Source organism: Microchirus variegatus, assembly GCF_963457635.1.
Source record: "Microchirus variegatus genome assembly, chromosome: 12".
In the NCBI taxonomy this organism is placed as follows: domain Eukaryota; kingdom Metazoa; phylum Chordata; class Actinopteri; order Pleuronectiformes; family Soleidae; genus Microchirus; species Microchirus variegatus.
Window position 1 is genome coordinate 15768308 of NC_139813.1, and position 19036 is coordinate 15787343.

Sequence of the window (19036 nt, forward strand, 5' to 3'; positions counted from 1 at the left end):
AAATGTAGTTTATGGTCAACGCACGCTTTAAAGCAGCATAGACCTTTTTTTTTTTTTTAAACACATACCAATTAATCACTCGTGGGCCACATAAAATGACGTGGCGGGCCACATCTGGCCCCCGGGCCTTGAGTTTGACACGTGTGCTTTACACCTTAGGATTGCATGGGTTTTTCTGTGCAGTGCTTTTGCAAAGCAGCTACAAGCTACAGTAGTGTAGCCAGCATGACATGAGGGTGGCGGTGTGTATTTATTTTTTTAACAGTATACCAATTGTTTCCACTGGGTTTTTAATGACGCGTGTTCCCACTCCACAGCACAACATGCCTTTCTGGAGGATATCCAGTCACTCTGACCTGCTGGCACTACACCAAGCACTGGAGTTCGAGTACCTGTAGCTACTATAAGAAATGTGGACTCGAGCGATGTTTCATGATACCGTGGACATGGTCAGCCAGGCAGCACTCCCTCCCTCCCTTCCCCCCCTACTCCTACTTTTGTAACTATTTAAGAACAAACAATACACTGCAACTGTTTTTGTGATGATTTTTTGTCTTTTTTTTTTTTTGAACATCTGGATTTACAAACTCTGAACGGTCTTAAGAAGCAAAAAGGAGAGATGAAAGGAGGTTATAAAAGGACAGCAGGATTAAATGACTTCACTATACAAAGCAGGCCCTGCTCAGCCTTCCTGGTACTGATGTTGGGGATGGACCTCTGTGAAACCCCCCCCCAACCCACCCTCGTCTTCTGATGACTGAAACCCTGCACAGGTTGAAGACCTGCCTTCATCTGGGAAGCGATTGCGTTTGTTCTAAAGCACCCAGACTAGTGTCAGGACTGTTATATGGGTCACCTGGGGGTCAACTATCCTCAAACACTGAGGGGATTTTAATAAAAGCATCACATGTGGAAGAATAACAGCTGCTTTTAGTGTTTTCTTCCCGGTGGTATAATCACAACACAACAATGCAGTCAGTGTCCGCAACTTATGTAAATTATTAACATTAAACTTAAAAGGGCAGTGGTGAATGCTTTAAATGGGGAAATGTTTTGGGGTCTTGTTTTTTTTTTTCCTCTGGATTTTTGTATTTTTTCCCTTTTGAGAAACTGAGGATGTGCGTAATGATGTGTTGTGCCTTAATGTGTTTGAATGTCTTTTTCTTTATTCAAAAATGTCTATGTATGTAGATATAAAGGAGAAAAGTTATCCAAATGACTCATGGTTCTCGTCTTTTTTGTTAAACTCTGGCTAGACTTCCATTTAATTTGAACCCTGTTAGTCAAGCACATATAGTACGATTCTAGTCAGTAAAACCGAGCTATGAGACAGCAAGTTATTTGCATGTCCAGTGCAAAAGCTGTATGTTTAAGTGCAGTTTAACTACATGTTTCCAAACAAGTATACAAAAAAAATACATATAGTACATTTAGTCTCTACATCTACTAGAAAAATATAAATATATATATATATATATATATATATATAGTATATATAACTATGTATATATAAATAGTATATATAGTTATATAACTTAAGACCTTTGAGTAATGAATTTATGACATTTATGACATTTTAGATCACGTGTCAAACTCAAGGCCCAGGGAGCTAGATGTGGCCGGCCACGTCATTTTGTGGCCCACGAGTGATTAATTCGTCTTAAAAATCTGTGTTAAAATAAGTCTGCTGCTTTAAGGCGTGCGTTGACCATAAACTACATTCCCCATAATGCATGGCGATTGCGTTACCCGCAAAGTGACGGAATTTACAGTGACAATATGTTCGAAACCCCTGTTTTAGATACATGAATTTTAGACTTTAAGGATGCGGACACCCTGGGTTAATAGGACAAAATGGACTGAGACAGCAGCTTCACTTTTGAGTTTTATTGACACCTCATTTCTTGGATTTGAAATATTCCTCGATGACATCCTTGGCTTGAGACTCCTTGCCATAGTCCTGTGGGCAGAAACGGAACTTTTCAACAAAGTACATACTTTGGTCTCATCTCGTTTAGTCAACATTAGTTTTTGTTGATTAGACATCCGTGTTAAGTCTAACAGCATCTTTTCTGACTCATTTAGTCAAGCTTTCCTCTAAATTAAAAACAGTACCAGTTCTCTCTATAAACACTGCCAACTATCCATTTTCCCAAATTATCCCCAGATATTAATACAAACTTGCAGCACATCATGTCAGTATAAAGCAGCATGTTTATGATTTACTATTAAACCCTATTCAAATGTAACTGAAATGTCTTATGCATAAATCTAAAACACTCACAGCTGCAACAATAAAAATGACTTTAATTCAGCTTTGCCTTTTCAAGGTTACCACTTTTCAGATTGCAATTCTGAATGTTATGTGGATTAAATACACATACACACAACAAGAAAATGATTTGTGTCTTGCGTATACAACAAATGTGCTACTTTGGGAACACAATGTAGATCAATAACAGGTTGAATTGACAGATTAATACACATTCTACTATTATGATAATGATATGTAGCCATTCTTAGGGACCCCAAACACCACAGGTAGATGGAGGGGCTCGTACCCTGGCAGTAATCTGGCCAGTAGTTGTTTAACCAGCAGCTGCATGGCATGAGGCACAGCACCTGCACTCGACCGGCAGTCCTCATTTTTCTATTCATCAACAGTCCATTTAATCAAGATTTAAGTTTTCTTTTATCATCTGACTAAAAAAACATTACATTTAATACAGGGGATTTTAGTTTTTCTGAGCCAGATGTCAAAGAATACACGAAAAGCTCAATTTACCTTTACTACGACGCAGCTGCAGCCGACCACCTTGCGGGGTTTGCCCTCACGGTCGATCTTGCATAGACCGACCCACTCGCCGAGCTTCTTGTTGTCATCAACCTGTAATTAGATTAAGCAACATGGGTAATGTTAGGTACAGATAATCTTAATCTACATGTTCAGAATACTCAAAAGCAGCAGTGTGGCTCCTGTAAACAACTTGGGCGATCTCCTCACAGTATTCAGTAGAGGGAGCCAAATTATCATCAGCGATGCAACAGTACTGACAACACGCTGCCTTTAATCCCACCATCTCTACAAAAGGAGCCATATATGCTTGTAAAAACATGAAGAGTGACGACACTAGAGCTTAAAAAATCACTTATTATCGATTACTAAATGAATCTTCAACTGCTTTGATAATCGATTTGAATCTTTTTTATTTTGAAAACAAGATCTGAATGTTTTAGCTTCTTTATAGTGAATATGTTCTGGTTTCTTGGCTCCAGATAACAGAAATCATTAAAAAGTAATCATTTTGGTTTGTGGACAAAACAAGACAGTCAAGTACATCATCATTTCCAGGTTTGACATACACTGATTAACAAGTTTTCTGACATTTTATGGACCATGATTACTCGATTAGGAAAATAATACATTTTTTTTAAAGCACACTCTTACCTTCATCAGGTTGATCTGATGCTCAGCACAGAGGGCCTCCACCAGCTTGACGTACATGGGCTCGTCGCAGTTGGCAGCAAGGACACAGAGATGGGCCTGGCGCCTGTAGAAAGTCACAGCACAACTTGAAGCGAAGTGTTGCATCATATGTAAACTTTTTTAGAGAAACCTAAAGGAACATCTCAGACAAAAATTGGGTAACATAGGCAATCTCCTCATGGTTTTCAGTAGAGGGAGCCAAAATATCATCAGTGATTCATCTGCATCAGGTATTGATGAAGTCCAATAAGTTGCAATACTTGTCCAAAGCCTTGGCAGCCTCCCGGATACCACGGGCAAGGCCATCATGGATGAGTGCGGTCTTGAGCACTTCGGGGAGAGCGGTGTTGACATCCATCACACCTCCAGCAGCGATGCTAACAGAAACGGACGAGGGACAATTTTAAGTATAACATTCATCTTACAAAAAAAGTCATGACTGATGATTTGAGTAGAGCTTCCTGGATTGTCAGAACAAAGATCTCACTCATTGTTAGAGTGAAGGGGTATCCGACAAAAGATTTGTAAGTCATCATTCAAGTGGCAGGGAGCTCAGCAAAGTGCAACATACATTTAAAATCCAACTTCTAAGCCTCAGAACTCAAGCCTTCACTACCACTGGGGTAAATGTAGTATTGCTAAACAAAATTAAGAAAATCCGGTTATGGGACACTTTAAATATTAATAAACAAGTCATTCAAGGATACTGCCGATTAGAATAAATCAGACTTTCAAGGATCCATTCATGTTGAGTTAGTAATCTGCCAAAATAGCCGATATACATAATTCAAACAAAACCCACAACCTCATACACCGGGCTATGACAGATTTTATTGAACAATTAAAAATAAACCTGACTGAAACCATCTATACAAGAAAAGATGTTAAAAGATGAACAGTTGTGCTCAGCTAAACCCTACACAATTCTCTAACTTGATACATGGCTTGAATTTCTTAACATGTTGACTTATCACTCGATTATAGAAAGGGTTTTTTGACCAGACGTTTAGGCACACATGTTCACAATTACTCCTGACAATGAGACCTGGTGCGCTACTACTCTCAACATGCTGCTAACACAAGCTAACCGGCTAGCTCGCGTATGCAAGTTCGCCGAACGGCAAATAAACGTTATACCGACCATAAGGTACCACAAAAACAACGTGCCAAAGACTAGTTTATGCTAATGTTGCATTAGAATGTAATATGCACTTCACATTAAAACGTTAGAGTGGTCAAAAGCGTCACGCTCACCCTTCCTCGGCCATTGTAGAATTGGGATGGATGGTGGACTTAAAGTTCTGCAATAAAGAACAGATAGGAGAGGGGAGTCATTGTCCATTTCACACATGTCTCTGTAATGACTTTAAAACGTAAGATGTTTGATAATTTCGCAGATTGTGTCGGTGATCGAAGAAACGCACCCGATACTACTCTCAGACAGCGGGTAAAGAGGGCGTCATCAGCGCGCGACAACGGTTTAATACCACCAGGACCCAGTGGTGTCCGCCGTGTTGCCTGAGTATTTTATGTGTATATATATATATATATATATATATATATATATATACACAAAGATATACAGCCATATGAACTCTTTTTGTGCAACAAATAAAAAACTAAAATAAATACGAAGTGTTTAATTTTGTTAGGTATTCTCTGTACGTTTTTCTTTGTTAATAGATTCATTTTGCATCATAAATACATTCACATTGTGAACTATTTATCATTCCATATGAGAACAAACTCTTTTAATTTGCAATATCGTCATCTTTTTCTCAAAAAGTTGGACTTTTTCATTTAACGGGCCCTCAACTGACCAAACTAGACACTCAATGGCCCCCAGAGAACCTGGTATTGCCTCTGAATGCAGAAAATAGGGGATTAACACATGTGACTTCCTCAAACATATACTATATACTTATATGCTGTATATAAATACTATTTCATTATTATCTAAAAGTCTATTTAATTTGGACTTCTGAGATTTTGACACTTGATAGCTTGCACATTCTTATGGGTACATGACCGGTGTAGTTAATGGAAAACTACAAGGTTCTCTTGCGTATGTTTCATTAGTGTGGTTTAGATGTTTTCCACAAACTGGAAATGCCAGAACAATTTTATCTCTGACTCATGTTGTTTTTAATTATGTGTTATGCTCCCTGTGTTGTTGTTTTTCTGGCCTTTCTTACACATAGGCTACTTTACCAGTAACAGAAGACTTAAGGTAAGACTGCAAAAAATAGCACAAACACACAACTTATATCCCCTAAATAAAATACTGAATGCCTCATTTTTTGTATGCAGTATCATAACAGATCTCTTTAAAATATGTTATTGCCGGACTTAGAAAAACAGGACACTTCTCATATCAGATTGTTGTTGTCATCAAAATATCTTTATAAAATCAAACAAAAGCAACTTAAAACATGAATACAACTTTAAAGGACACACACAACAGAGATGTGAACACGGTCATGCGGTTGAGTGTCTCATACATGGTCACCATTCCTTTCATATTTTGAGAAACTCTTCCAACTTTCCGCCCTCGATTGCATTGTCAAATGCAGCGTAGTCCTGAAAGACAGAAAGAGTGGATATTACAAACAGTTATTATGTTTTCATCCAGATCTTTTCTGAAGAGGCCTTCTGCTGATTTTCAACAACTCATATTTTGAGGCAGAGATGATATTCAGAAATAAACCAGGCAACTACACCCAACAAAAAATACAAACACACGAAGAAAAACATCACGAGCATTAGGATCAATTTCAAAACAAAAGTCCTGGAGTAATGGCAGGAGCGGTACACCGGCGACGCATGGACATCACCAGGTTGTCGATCGTGGAATGATGCACGTTCAGTTGTGTTGCCGCAGCTGTAAACGCTCAACCCAGCACTCAGCATGCCAATGTAACGCTCCCTCGTGATTTGTGACATCTGTGGCATATTGACAAGTGACAAAAGTCCACATTTTGGTGTGCCCTTTTATTGACCAGACCATAAGGAGTGTCTGTGTACTGGTTGCACACATTGACCACCACTCTGCCATGCTCCATGACTCTGGTGAGTTGAAATACTCGATCTGAGATTGTAGTCAACAGGAGTGGCCAAGTGAGCAAAACGCATCAAGAATCTGAGCAAATGTCATCACATTCCATTTTTGTTCACCATTTCAAGTTTGCGCGTTTATTATTTTTGTCGAGTATACAATGTCACGTATATAACACCAGCTCTGTGACAACAATGACTTGTTATGCGGCTAATATCTGCCACTAGATTTGCTTTGCATTTTAGAATGTGTGCGTGTATTTGTTTTAAAAAATTAGGTGTGGCAATTTGGTGATGAGTTATGTTTGACCCAAAAAGTCCATTAGTAATTTGGCAATGTTGATGACTTTGTCATTAGATGTTTTCTGTAAAATCAAGAAAAGTCTTGTAAAGGCATGAAGGGTTAAAAGCAGGCCTATGAGAGTATTATGTACAAATCTTTAACCAGACCAAGCCTGCAGGATAATTGCAGTCAATATTTATTTAATCCTCACGTCTACGCCCTAGACTACTACAGGTTTTTGTAGGGTTTTGAGCGTGTTAATGATTTACTCTGAATTACTTTTGTGAAGGCTGTACATTTGAACATCTTATCACTACACTTACAGATTATTGTGCAAGACTTACCCCACAGTAGTCATCCCCGTTGCATATTTGAGGTGGCAGTGCAGTTGGGTTCCCAGCTTTAGCCCTCATCGTATCCTTGTTCTTTGAATCCTGAGCGATGTCCACAGGTGTATAAACGATTTTCTTGGAATCCAGGATACTTGTGATTCTCTCCTGGTTTTGCTTAATCTGGAAGACACAATTTTACAGTCGGTATTAAATCCAAACTAATAGCGTAATCTATCTCACAGTGACATTCGTGTCCACAAAGTCTAAAGGTGCACTGTCATAAATAAAATGAATGAAAGAATGAAGCAAGTTACTGTACCTCCCTGGAACCGCTCACGCTGCTAAAATACACTGTGACTGACATTGCTGCTCTTGTGACAGGAAAAACCTGGGTGTAGACGTAAGTAAACAAGCGTATAGAGACACAGACTGAGAGAAGGAGAGAGACAGAAGTGAAGTGAAGACAGAGAGAGAGAGAATGTTCCGGTATCTTATAGGAATGTGTCTGCTGTGTTGCAGCAAAACAGCAGACAAGGTGAACAGGTTTGGACAGAGTTTACCTGCATGGGCACACCCACTTGTCATTCCAGCTGTAGCTTGACTGCAATGATTGTGAAAGTACTAACACTTAGAGAAAAGTAATACATTACACTATCAAAGTAGTGCAGTGTGAGATTGTGAGATAGATAGATAGATAGATAGATAGATAGATAGATAGATAGATAGATAGATAGATAGATAGATAGATAGATAGATAGATAGATAGATAGATAGATAGATAGATAGATAGATAGACAGCAATGTCTTCTTTTAGCTAACTTTGATAGATAGATAGATAGATAGATAGATAGATAGATAGATAGATAGATAGATAGATAGATAGATAGATAGATAGATAGATAGATAGATAGATAGATAGATAGATAGATAGATAGATAAATAGCAATGTCTTCTCTTAACTAGCAATGTCTTCTTTTAGCTAACATTGATAGATAGATAGATAGATAGATAGATAGATAGATAGATAGATAGATAGATAGATAGATAGATAGATAGATAGATAGATAGATAGATAGATAGATAGATAGATAGATAAATAGCAATGTCTTCTCTTAACTAGCAATGTCTTCTTTTAGCTAACATTGATAGATAGATCGATAGATAGATAGATAGATAGATAGATAGATAGATAGATAGATAGATAGATAGATAGATAGATAGATAGATAGCAATGTCTTCTCTTAACTAGCAATGTCTTCTTTTAGCTAACATAGATAGATAGATAGATAGATAGATAGATAGATAGATAGATAGATAGATAGATAGATAGATAGATAGATAGATAGATAGATAGATAGATAGATAGATAGCAATGTCTTCTCTTAACTAGCAATGTCTTCTTTTAGCTAACATAGATAGATAGATAGATAGATAGATAGATAGATAGATAGATAGATAGATAGATAGATAGATAGATAGATAGATAGATAGATAGATAGATAGATAGCAATGTCTTCTCTTAACTAGCAATGTCTTCTTTTAGCTAACATTGATAGATAGATAGATAGATAGATAGATAGATAGATAGATAGATAGATAGATAGATAGATAGATAGATAGATAGATAGATAGATAGATAGATAGATAGATAGATAGATAGATAGCAATGTCTTCTCTTAACTAGCAATGTCTTCTTTTAGCTAACATTGATAGATAGATAGATAGATAGATAGATAGATAGATAGATAGATAGATAGATAGATAGATAGATAGATAGATAGATAGATAGATAGATAGATAGACAGACAGACAGACAGACAGATAGCAATGTCTTCTCTTAACTAGCAATGTCTTCTTTTAGCTAACATAGATAGATAGATAGATAGATAGATAGATAGATAGATAGATAGATAGATAGATAGATAGATAGATAGATAGATAGATAGATAGATAGATAGATAGATAGATAGATAGATAGATAGATAGATTGATTGATTGCTGTTGTACTACAAACATCACATACTCAAAGGAGTTACTCTTATGCTCATGAAAAAGAGAAAATGTTGTAAGAAATATACATTTATTGATCAGCATTGACAGTAAAAAAGAAAGAAAGAAAGAAAGAAAAGTAATGATCACGCGATAAAAAGACAATGCAAAAGTAAAGCAAATATTCCTGAATATATTCAAATATTCATGAAATGTATATTCCACAACACTACGTGACACCTTGGTTTGTGAAAAATAAAATCACTACAGAAGTGTTACAACCCGTCAACATTGATGCTGTTCGATATAATTGTTTTTGATTGCTGCAAAAAAAGTATTGATTTCCAAAAGTATTTGTTTACTTCTAAATAAATGAGGGGGAAAAAAAAGAGAATTATCACATGCTCCTACTGTTCCGAGATATAGCACAAACATTACAGCAGCTGATCTCGTTTTTTTTTATGAATACTTCATCTTCTTAACTTTGATCGTGTGGCGCGAACCCCGGGGTCTATCAGTTTGTCACTGCAACGTCACGTCAAGATGACGATACACAACACAAGTTGTCCCTTCAGTATCTTTCTTTTTGTTCCATCAAGAAAAAACAAGTGGCTCGAGCTCATAACACACTCTCCCAGCCAGGTCCTCTGGGACTCTTTCAGTAGAGCTGTCAAAGTCGGTACTCTTTCCTTCTGGGCTGCTACTGCGACCGGCACGTTCATTCACCTGAGCACTGCCATCCCTGACAGAGATAGAGAAAGTTGAACGTAGCAATCATTCATTTCTTTTTCATTTTGTTGGATTTAAATATATGTGTGTGTGTATGTATGGCACTTGTTTTTCTTCCATACCTCCCAGAGAGTGCTCCGTTGCTTTGGTCTTCTCTGTCTTGCTTTACTGTTCCTCCGAACCGGTTACTGAACTGAACCATGGTACCTGAACAAGACGTTTAACACCAACAAAACAGTCATTCCTTTAAAGACATTTGACATATTTGAAAGATAAATATACAGTATTGTATTACAATATTGTCGCCTACAAATGATGTGTTTTTAAATTCCCATATTTCGGGAATGTTGAACTCTTTTACAAAGACGGGATAGCAAACAAGATTTAAGGAATAACTAGAGGGGTGATAGTCGACGACTACTAATGCTCCGCGCTGAGTCCATGCGCCCACATTTTTATGTAAATTTTAAAGCGAAATTGGCATAAGCATTGAAGGCCACTTTGGACATGTGGTGTGCAGCGGTGACCTTGGAAATAGGTCAAGGTCACCGATCTTCGAACTTGTTCAAGATACTTGTAAGAGGCATCCACAGTGCCAGTTTGGCAGCAATACAATAAATATTTGTCAAGTTATCGTGTTGACAAGCTCGTAAAGTGCCGTTTACACATTTCTCACATTTCCCCGCAAAAAAATCGCCTAAAAAATCACGAAAAATTCAAAAAAAGGTTTTTGGACAAAACGAAAAAAACGCCTGGAGATATTCACCCACTAAACAATCCTGCAAAATGTGAAGGACGTACGCGCACAGGAAGGTATTCATTTTAGTCCGGACGGAATGACGGACGGACGGAACGGTGCGAACGATATATGCTCCGCGTCGCTCGTCAAAACGTGTTGCTATAGATACACAAATGTGTCGTGAAAATATGACAAAACTTTCTTTGTGGTGCTATTTTTGAGGAATGTTAGTTGCTTAAAAACATCATATATCCAAAATGTCCGGGGTGAGATTGGCACAGCGCCTCCCACGACCCTCATGTGGAGGATAAAGTGGTAGAAGATGGATGGATGGATGGATGTAGGCATTTATACACACTTCACTGCAACTGTGTGACCGATACAACTGCTACCTTCGAAAATGTGTGGGTTTTTTTTACCACTTGCTATGTACAAACTATAACTCTGACTGGTTCTAGGCAGGTGGCAGCTCCACAGTGTTGAGTGGAACTGTCGTATCAATTTCAGCTTCTGTCATCAATATCAAACATACTGATTGGTACAGCTTAGAACGATTAAGAAACATAATGCAGTTCTGCTATTGTGTGCCACTCACCAGTGCTGCGCCATCTCCTTCTCCAGAGCAGGAAGCCTATCACCGCCACAATCAGCAAAAGCACTAAACCGACCACAACTCCTGTGACGACCGGAGATCCCGAGGTTGCTGTAGAAATGAAATAATAATAACTAAGTACTGGCAGTGAAAAAAATATATAGCAACATACTGGTCTTTTGGACATTTCCTCTTTGTGTCGTACCAACGATGTTGATTTGGAGTGGCTTGGAGGGGCTGGAGGTGTAAACTGTTGAGGAGAGGTTGACACTGAAGACACAGGTATAATCTCCTTGATCTTTCAAGTCTACAGGAGGGAATTCAAAGTTTGCCAGGTAGAAGACAGTGTGGCCAAATGCTGGCTTCATATTAGTGGAGTTCATCTTAGACATCAGGTAGAAAACACCTCCAGGATATTTGGAATATGTAGAGCAAGTAATGGAGAAGACGCTGCCTCGGTCGACCGATATTTTGTCAGGGCTGTAGACCACCACTGCATGAGGAGAATTCATTGAGATACTGGGCTTCTCCAGTTTCACTGAAGAAGAGAGATACAAGGTTAAAAACTTGCGCAGATTGCATTATTCAATTTTCAAACAATGATGTTACAGGGCCAGTATTACTGACCTATAACAGAGAGATCTGCAACATTTCCTTGAGGATAGTAGATGTTGTTTTGTTGGGGCAGTTTCTTTTGGTATTCACAGTAGTACGACCCTTTTTGCTTAAAGTCCACGCTCGGGAAGGCAAATGTTGCAGCTTCGCTCTCAGTGAATCTCTCCAGTTTAAATGATCCTGTGGTCTTTTTCAGGGTGAATGTCCCACCCGAGACTTCCGTTTCCAGACTGCAGGTGATCTCAACTCTATCACCCCAGTTTACCTCCGCAGAAGGACTGAAAGTGATTTGGGGTTTTTGTAGAGAACCTGAAAATAATAATAATGAAAAAAAGAAATAAATATATGGTCGTGACACAACAACACCAATGCAGTGATTAGCGTCTCACCTAAACATATAACGCTGGCGTCTTCGCCGTGGCCGCAGTTGTTCTCTCCAAAACCAGGGTGCGGGCAGTGTGTGAGAGCAGTCTCTACACCTGTACACGCCACATCGTCCAGCCATATCGGACCAGTGCCTCTACCAAAGTGGGCACTTAAAGGGGCGGCAACTGCATGCCCACAGCCAAGCTGTCTACACACCACATCAGCACTGGCCATCTGCCACTCGTCATCACACACTGTTCCCCACTGGCCTCTATAGTGAAGCTCCACTCGACCAGAGCACTGGCTTGAGCCGCCAACCAAACGAAGCCTCGCTGCGTGTGAAAAAACAAAAAACATTGTGAGTGCAAATGCAAAGGACAGTCCTTAAAACATACATTACCTTTCAAATGCTTCGGGTCACTTAGAAATGTCCTTATTTTTTTTTTAAGGAAAAACACTTTTTTTTCAATGCATATAACATTAAAGAATCAGAAATACTCTCTATACGTTGTTAATGTGGTTAACGACTTTTCTAGCTGCAAATGTCTGTTTTTTAATGGAATATGTACATAGGTGTATAGAGGCACATTTCCAGCAACCATCTCTCCAGTGTTCTAATGGTACATTGTGTTTGCTAATCGCGTTAGAAGGCTATTGGATGATTAGAAAACCCTTGAACAACTGAAAATAGTTTTGCTAGTTCTTTGACGAAAGCAAAGGGTACAATTATTATTTTGAATAATAATCATTATTTCTAATCTTGTCAATGTCTTGACTATATTTTCTATTCATTTTGCAACTCTTTTGATGAATAAAAGTCTGACTTTTAATGGGAAACACAAACAAACTGTATAGGTGACCCCAAACCTTTGAACGACAGTGTACATATATCACATTTATACACATATTTGTTATTATACTGTGCCAATGTAAAATAAGCTGAAAGGGAAACCTGTGTAAGAAATCATGTCTCGCCGAACAGGTTGGTTGTACCAATACTGTTCAACTTTGGGTTGCCTATGATCTGCCCTTTGCCTTCTGCTGTAAGAGTCAGTCTCTAGAATACACACGGGGACAACGACTACTATCAATTGTAAAAGAAGGAGGAAGATACTCCAGACGAATTTCATTAAATCATCGGAATCCTGTTAGAGACAAAAATGATCACACGTTCATTGCTAGAAGAGACAAAAGGTGATCACACGTTGGAGGAGACTTCAGTCCCAGACCTGGAGATGATGGGACTGATTGAGTCAGCCAATCTGCACATGTGGGTGGGCATACTCATTGACTGTTTGTATAGAAAATGTATATATGATGAGTTAGGAGAATTTCACTGTGAGGAAGTAGTGCACTCAGACAGGACCAAAGAGACAACACCAGATAGAGTTTGCCTAAGCAAGGCATAGGGTAAACCATGCTTTCATTGAACAATTGCAATCTTTGTAACTACCTTTAACGTAATAAACCAAAGGAATGTATCAATCCGAAAGACAAAGAAGACCTTCCCGTGTTTTTTTCTTACACCTGATACAGTTTGACATTTTGCCACATGTGCATTACTCTCCGTTTTGTTCATTAAGTGTTAACTACAACGCGCTTTAGCTTAGTGAAGTGAATCAACAACAGGGAAGGAAACTCTAACAACCAACCTTCATTAGATATCTGCTTTAGGATTCATCAAGAGTGGCTGTTTCAAAACGTTAAGCTAAAGTAACCACATCCTGGTCCAAGTTGCATACTGTATTTACCTTTCACTAGGTCAACTGTCACTCCTTTTGAATTTCACTGCAGTGGAAAAAGGCAGGAGGCAGTAATGCAAAATTACAGATGCCACAAGAACTACCACCCATATTTGCTTAACAGCAGTGGATGACACATGCATAAACATGCATTTCCTTTACATAATTGTTAATAAAAATGTGTCTAAAATGTGCTAACTCTATGAAATATACCCCCCAAAATTTTGTCCTGCTGAAAGTGAGAATTTTGAGCACATAGTGTCGGTTTTTTACCTGCACAGAGAACACCAGCGTCACGTGCATGTCCACATGACGCCGCTGCCGCTCTGAACCCGCTGAGTGAGCACTGCTTCAGCGACGTCGCATTGTCGAAACACAGCTCGTTGGCCTCCACCACTGGTCCACTGCCTTGTCCAAAATGGGCGTCACCAAGGGCGTTCACCGCGAGTCCACACTCCATCAGCTCACACACCACATTGGCTTTGCTCAGCGTCCAGTCTGTGTCACACACTGTATGCCAAACGTCACCCTGACGGACCTCTACTCTTCCAGAGCACTCACCCCGTTCACTTACCAGTTTGACCTCCAAACTTCCTGTAAAGACGAGCAATCTGTAAATATTAGCAGGCATTTAAAGACAATTTGAAAATAATCTGGTGTGAGCAGCGCTTTCGATCACCTGTGCAGACGACACCGGCGACTAAGGTGTCGTTGCATTGTCTGTCTGTGTATGGAGTTTGTCGACACTGGTTCACAGTCGACTCCCTTCCATTACATTCAATTTGACTATTCCAGGTTTGTACTCTGCTGTGTCCATGTTCAGTACCGGTAGTCAGTTTGAAGGCCTTCCCACAATTCAGCTGTTTGCACAACACTTGGGCACCGTTCATATCCCAGGATTCGCCACACACTGCTCCCCACTGGCCTTTGTCAAAGTACTCCACTCTTCCAACACAAGAATTGGACCCACCAACCAATTTCACACTGCCTGGAAATGATATTTGCCATATCAGTGTACATAAAATGCTTTTTTTGGCTGCAACGGTTGCAGTATTTTCAAAGGTAATGAGAATTCATTTAATCTTCAGGTCATAGCCATCAAGTTTTACCTGAACATTTGACAAACGCCTCTTCAACACGATCCTGGCCGGTGCGTGCATATTCTGTCACTGAGCACTGGGCAAGAGAGCCATCTCGACTGCCGCACTTGATCTTAGAGCCTCTCAGATCTCCACCTCGACCAGTCGACCCCTTGGTTTCGACCGCATCTCCACAATTCATCTCTTTGCACACGACGGAAGCTTCAGTCATCCCCCAGTTTAGATTGAGTGCTTGCAACCACTGGCCATTATGGCGAACCTCCACCCTGCCAGAGCACGGGTCGGTACCATTGATCAGTCGAATAATAGCTACAAACCAAAGACAGTTAGTTAGTTAGTTGGAAAACATTTGAAAGGAATGTTAATTCAAATGAAATGTCACATCCTGAACATCAATATAGCAGTTTAATACGCCTGTCTGGCTGTGTGTGTCTGTCTGTTATTCGCATATCTCTCAAACCGATGGTCCGATTGATGTCAAACTTAACAGGTGTCTTGCTACGGGCATGAGTAAGTGCAGTTTGATGTTGTTTGGATAAGTAACGCAAAAGATATCGTTAAATAGATCGGTAAAAGAAGCACACATTGGCTTTCGCCGCTCAACTGTAGCCACTCCCCCCTCTCACCCCCATAAGCATACGCGGGTAAAAAGTTAAGCTTGTGCAAGATGTGTGGGTGATTATTATGTCTGACTTCAATAATAAAGACTCCCTGAATGCGGTGTGCCTGCATTAAAATGAGTCAGCGGATTTTGCAATAACACGGCAACAAACACAGCTATGCAGTGGCTAAGGAACGTCTGTCTGTCTGTCTGTTATGAGCATATCTCGCGAACCGATGGTCCGACTGATTTCAAACTTGACAGGTGTCTTGCTACGGGCACGAGTAAGTGCAGTGCCAAGTTTGATGTTGTTTGGATAAGTAACGCAAAATACATTGTTAAATAGATCGGTAAAAGAAGCACACATTTTCGCCGCTCTACTGTAGCCACTCCCCCTCTCACTCACAGAAGCATCCGCGGGTAAAAAGTTACAAACAATAAAGACTTTAAAAATGCAGTGTGCCCGCATTAGAATGAGCTGCGTTTAGCTTGCATTACAACGTGTCAGCGGCTTTAGCAACAATATGCCAACAAACACAGGTAGGTGTTGACAGGTGTCTTGCTATGGGCACGAGTATTACTAAAAACACACAGAAAAACAGATTTTCCACTCGGGCACTGCACTCGTTACTGTAACTGCAATCAACTGAGTAATAACATTGGGGGGGGGGGGGGGAACATACCTGAACACACCACACCAGCATCTTCACCATGACCACAGTTATTCTTTCCTAAATTGGGATGTGGACAGTGAAAAAGGGACGTCTCATTCCCAATACACATGACATCATCCAGTAAGATTTCTCCTTGGCCCGGACCAAAGAAAGCACCGGATTTGGCAGTCTGAGCTGATCCACAGTCCAAGGCTCTGCACACAACCTCAGCATCGCTGATGTCCCACTCATCATCACACACCGTTCCCCACTGGCCATTATGCATAATCTCCACTCTGCCAGAGCACTGGTCAGTGCCATTGGCAAGCCTCAGCGGTGGATTATCTGAGGACAGGTTCACTCATGTTAAATATCCCAGTATCAGATATGCTTTACTTCACTCAGTGACTTTCACATGTGTTGACATTTGATCTGTATCGTATTACAATCATCAAATCTGACGAAAGGCAAACAATCAGCAGCAAACTGTTTTGTTTTCTGTCTTTTTAAAACCTGAAAGCTACGATATTTGTCACTAACACCAGTGAGCATTTGGTCTAATGTCCCTTTGACCAAGAATGTGCAATATAGAGCATCTTATATCCCTTTTTTCAGCACAAACTATAGGCAATTTGTTGCAACATTTTTTTTTTTCATTTTCACCAACTATATAGACACACCTGAGTGAAAAAGTACTAGAATTTTTTTTTTAAATCGGATTGAATTTGTGACATTTAGAAATACGTCACAGTTCAAAGTTCACTTGGCTCATTTTTATGAACAAAATGAAAAGAAAATCAGTCTATTTTGTGACTTCTGTGCAGAATTATTGCTACTCTATATCACTCCTAAAATTGCGATATAAAATGAATCATAACTTTGACTCAGCAACACAAGAAAAAAAAGCCTGAATATGTGACCTATAAACACACACCTCCAGGATGTCCATATAAGGAGTTGCACCAATTCCACCCCATTATACCATGCTAATTCTGCATAAGGTTACCATACCATCAGAACCCCATACCGCCCCGTGCCCATGTATAACAGTGCTGTTGTGAAACTTGATCTCTTGTGTCTTACCTGAGCATGAAAGAGAAACACTATCGCATGGCCCCAAATACTCTTGAAGGTTGCACTGGCTGATAGAGTCCACATTGCCAGGGCATTGACTTGTAAACTTTTTCAGGCCACTTTTACCAAAATAGGCATTTTCTTGGGATTTTTTGGGAGTTCCACAACCAAGCTCCTTACATACTAGAGCAGCGTCATTGAGGCCCCAGGTATGAGTGCAAATTGCTCCCCAGTGGCCATTGTGGAAGACCTCCACTCTTCCAGAGCATCGGTCCGTTCCATTGTTCAATCTGGTAGTATCTGGATCATAAGCATTTAAAAAGAGGTTGTGTTAAAAATGTTAAATGTAAATTATTATATTTAAGCAATGACATACTGTATTTACCCTTGCTTTTTTTTTTTTTGGGCTTATGGGTACGGATTGTTCCATTAAACTGCTGACTTTGCATCAAAGAACAACCACAAAAAGAGGAACGGCACAGGAATACTGTGAAAAGCTGCAGTTTTGTTTCCCAGTAGCAATTTACAACAGATATTACAATACAATATTTTAAGGTAAAAATATTTATTTCCAAATCAACATTAATGCTTCTGCAGTCGAGCTGCAGCTTCCACCAACTAGCAACGCGATTATGTGTCATCATTGCATTAATGAATGACCTAGACCGTGTCTATGTGGTACCTGAGCATTCAACACCCGCGTCTTCATTATGGGTACAGTCGTGATCCCCAAAACCTTTGTGAGGGCAGTCACTGAGGGACTTCTCATGACCGATGCACTCAATATCGTCCATCCAAATCTCGTCGTAACCACTGCCATAGAAGGCCCTGTACTTGACTGAAATGGCATTCCCACAATTCATCTCTCGGCAAACAACAGCTGCCTCCGGCAGTCCCCATTTGTCATCACAAACTGTTCCCCACTCTCCATTATGGTAGACTTCCACTCGACCAGAGCACTTGTGCGTCCCATTCATCAGACGAGTTGGTTTATCATCTGTTAGGATATATTTATAAAAGGTCAAGGTGTAAATTTCACCACAAAAGATCAGCACCATCGTCTCATAACAAAAAGAAAAAACTTGGCAGGTACACTATACTGTACCAATGGAAGCGGTTTTGGACATGGACGACTTACTTGTACACATAACAGTGGCATCTCCGCAGGGTTCTTTAAGTTCTTGAAATGTGCACTGTGCAAAAGTGCTCTCGTTTCCAAAACACTTGCTTTTGACCGTGAGCAGGTTCCGCGAATCCCCAAAATATGGTGTTACCGTCTGTATGTTGGGACTGCCGCAGTTAATCTCTCGGCACAGCACGGAGGCTTCATCCCTGCCCCAGTCACTGCTGCAAACCTGTTTCCATTTGCCATCGTTATAGACCTCCACTCTGCCATTACACCGGTTGCTTCCATTGACCACCCTCACAGACTCTGAAAATAATAGGGTCAGAAATTAAATAAAATCTGTAAAAACATGCTATGAAGGACCTTGGAGAAAAGAACTTAATGAATACAGTCAAACCATGGGCTTTTGTGAAGGTTAGGTCAGGTCATTCCCCCATATAGACTTTTGCAACCAACAGTGTCACGCCCGATGGCTATTAAAAATAATTTCTCGACCGACTCTTCCACAGAAACGCACTCTTCCACACTTCCACTGTACTTGGCGTACACCAACA

General features: G+C 39.9%; 4 protein-coding genes across 8 annotated transcripts in view; 1 reads left to right on the forward strand and 3 right to left on the reverse strand.

Moving 5' to 3' along the window:
* The window catches only part of eya4 (EYA transcriptional coactivator and phosphatase 4), a 46504-nt gene extending 45285 nt beyond the window's left edge, over positions 1-1219 (forward strand). For 2 of the 5 annotated variants that reach the window (XM_083899236.1, XM_083899237.1), the window contains one exon: positions 318-1219. In XM_083899236.1, coding sequence (XP_083755362.1) covers positions 318-543 — 226 coding nt within the window. In that variant the 3' untranslated portion in view covers positions 544-1219. The remainder of the gene's footprint in view (positions 1-317) is intronic. The other 3 variants (XM_083899239.1, XM_083899238.1, XR_014592985.1) reach the window with 2 other exon arrangements.
* Positions 1220-1872: 653 nt separating this feature from the next.
* Positions 1873-4959, reverse strand: rps12 (ribosomal protein S12). The gene is made up of 6 exons (XM_083899131.1): positions 4912-4959; positions 4742-4788; positions 3748-3864; positions 3449-3551; positions 2786-2887; positions 1873-1960 (listed from the first exon to the last, which is right to left on the reverse strand). The coding sequence occupies exons 2-6, from the start codon at positions 4753-4755 to the stop codon at positions 1898-1900; spliced, it is 399 nt and encodes a 132-aa protein (XP_083755257.1). The 5' UTR covers positions 4756-4788; positions 4912-4959; the 3' UTR covers positions 1873-1897.
* A 956-nt stretch (positions 4960-5915) lies between these two features.
* Positions 5916-7603, reverse strand: LOC310934573 (SH3 domain-binding glutamic acid-rich-like protein 3). Its single transcript, XM_083898324.1, has 3 exons — positions 7476-7603; positions 7169-7336; positions 5916-6067 (listed from the first exon to the last, which is right to left on the reverse strand). The coding sequence occupies exons 1-3, from the start codon at positions 7518-7520 to the stop codon at positions 6005-6007; spliced, it is 276 nt and encodes a 91-aa protein (XP_083754450.1). The 5' UTR covers positions 7521-7603; the 3' UTR covers positions 5916-6004.
* A 1702-nt stretch (positions 7604-9305) lies between these two features.
* On the reverse strand, positions 9306-18414 carry LOC310934747 (scavenger receptor cysteine-rich domain-containing group B protein-like; the record flags this gene model as incomplete). The annotated part of the gene is made up of 10 exons (XM_083898543.1): positions 9306-9887; positions 9997-10081; positions 11209-11316; positions 11411-11743; positions 11833-12129; positions 12210-12518; positions 14202-14522; positions 16313-16627; positions 17366-17656; positions 18039-18414. 10 exons carry the CDS (start codon positions 18412-18414, stop codon positions 9740-9742), a joined length of 2583 nt encoding a protein of 860 aa, XP_083754669.1. The 3' UTR covers positions 9306-9739.
* Between the last annotated feature and the right edge of the window lie 622 nt (positions 18415-19036).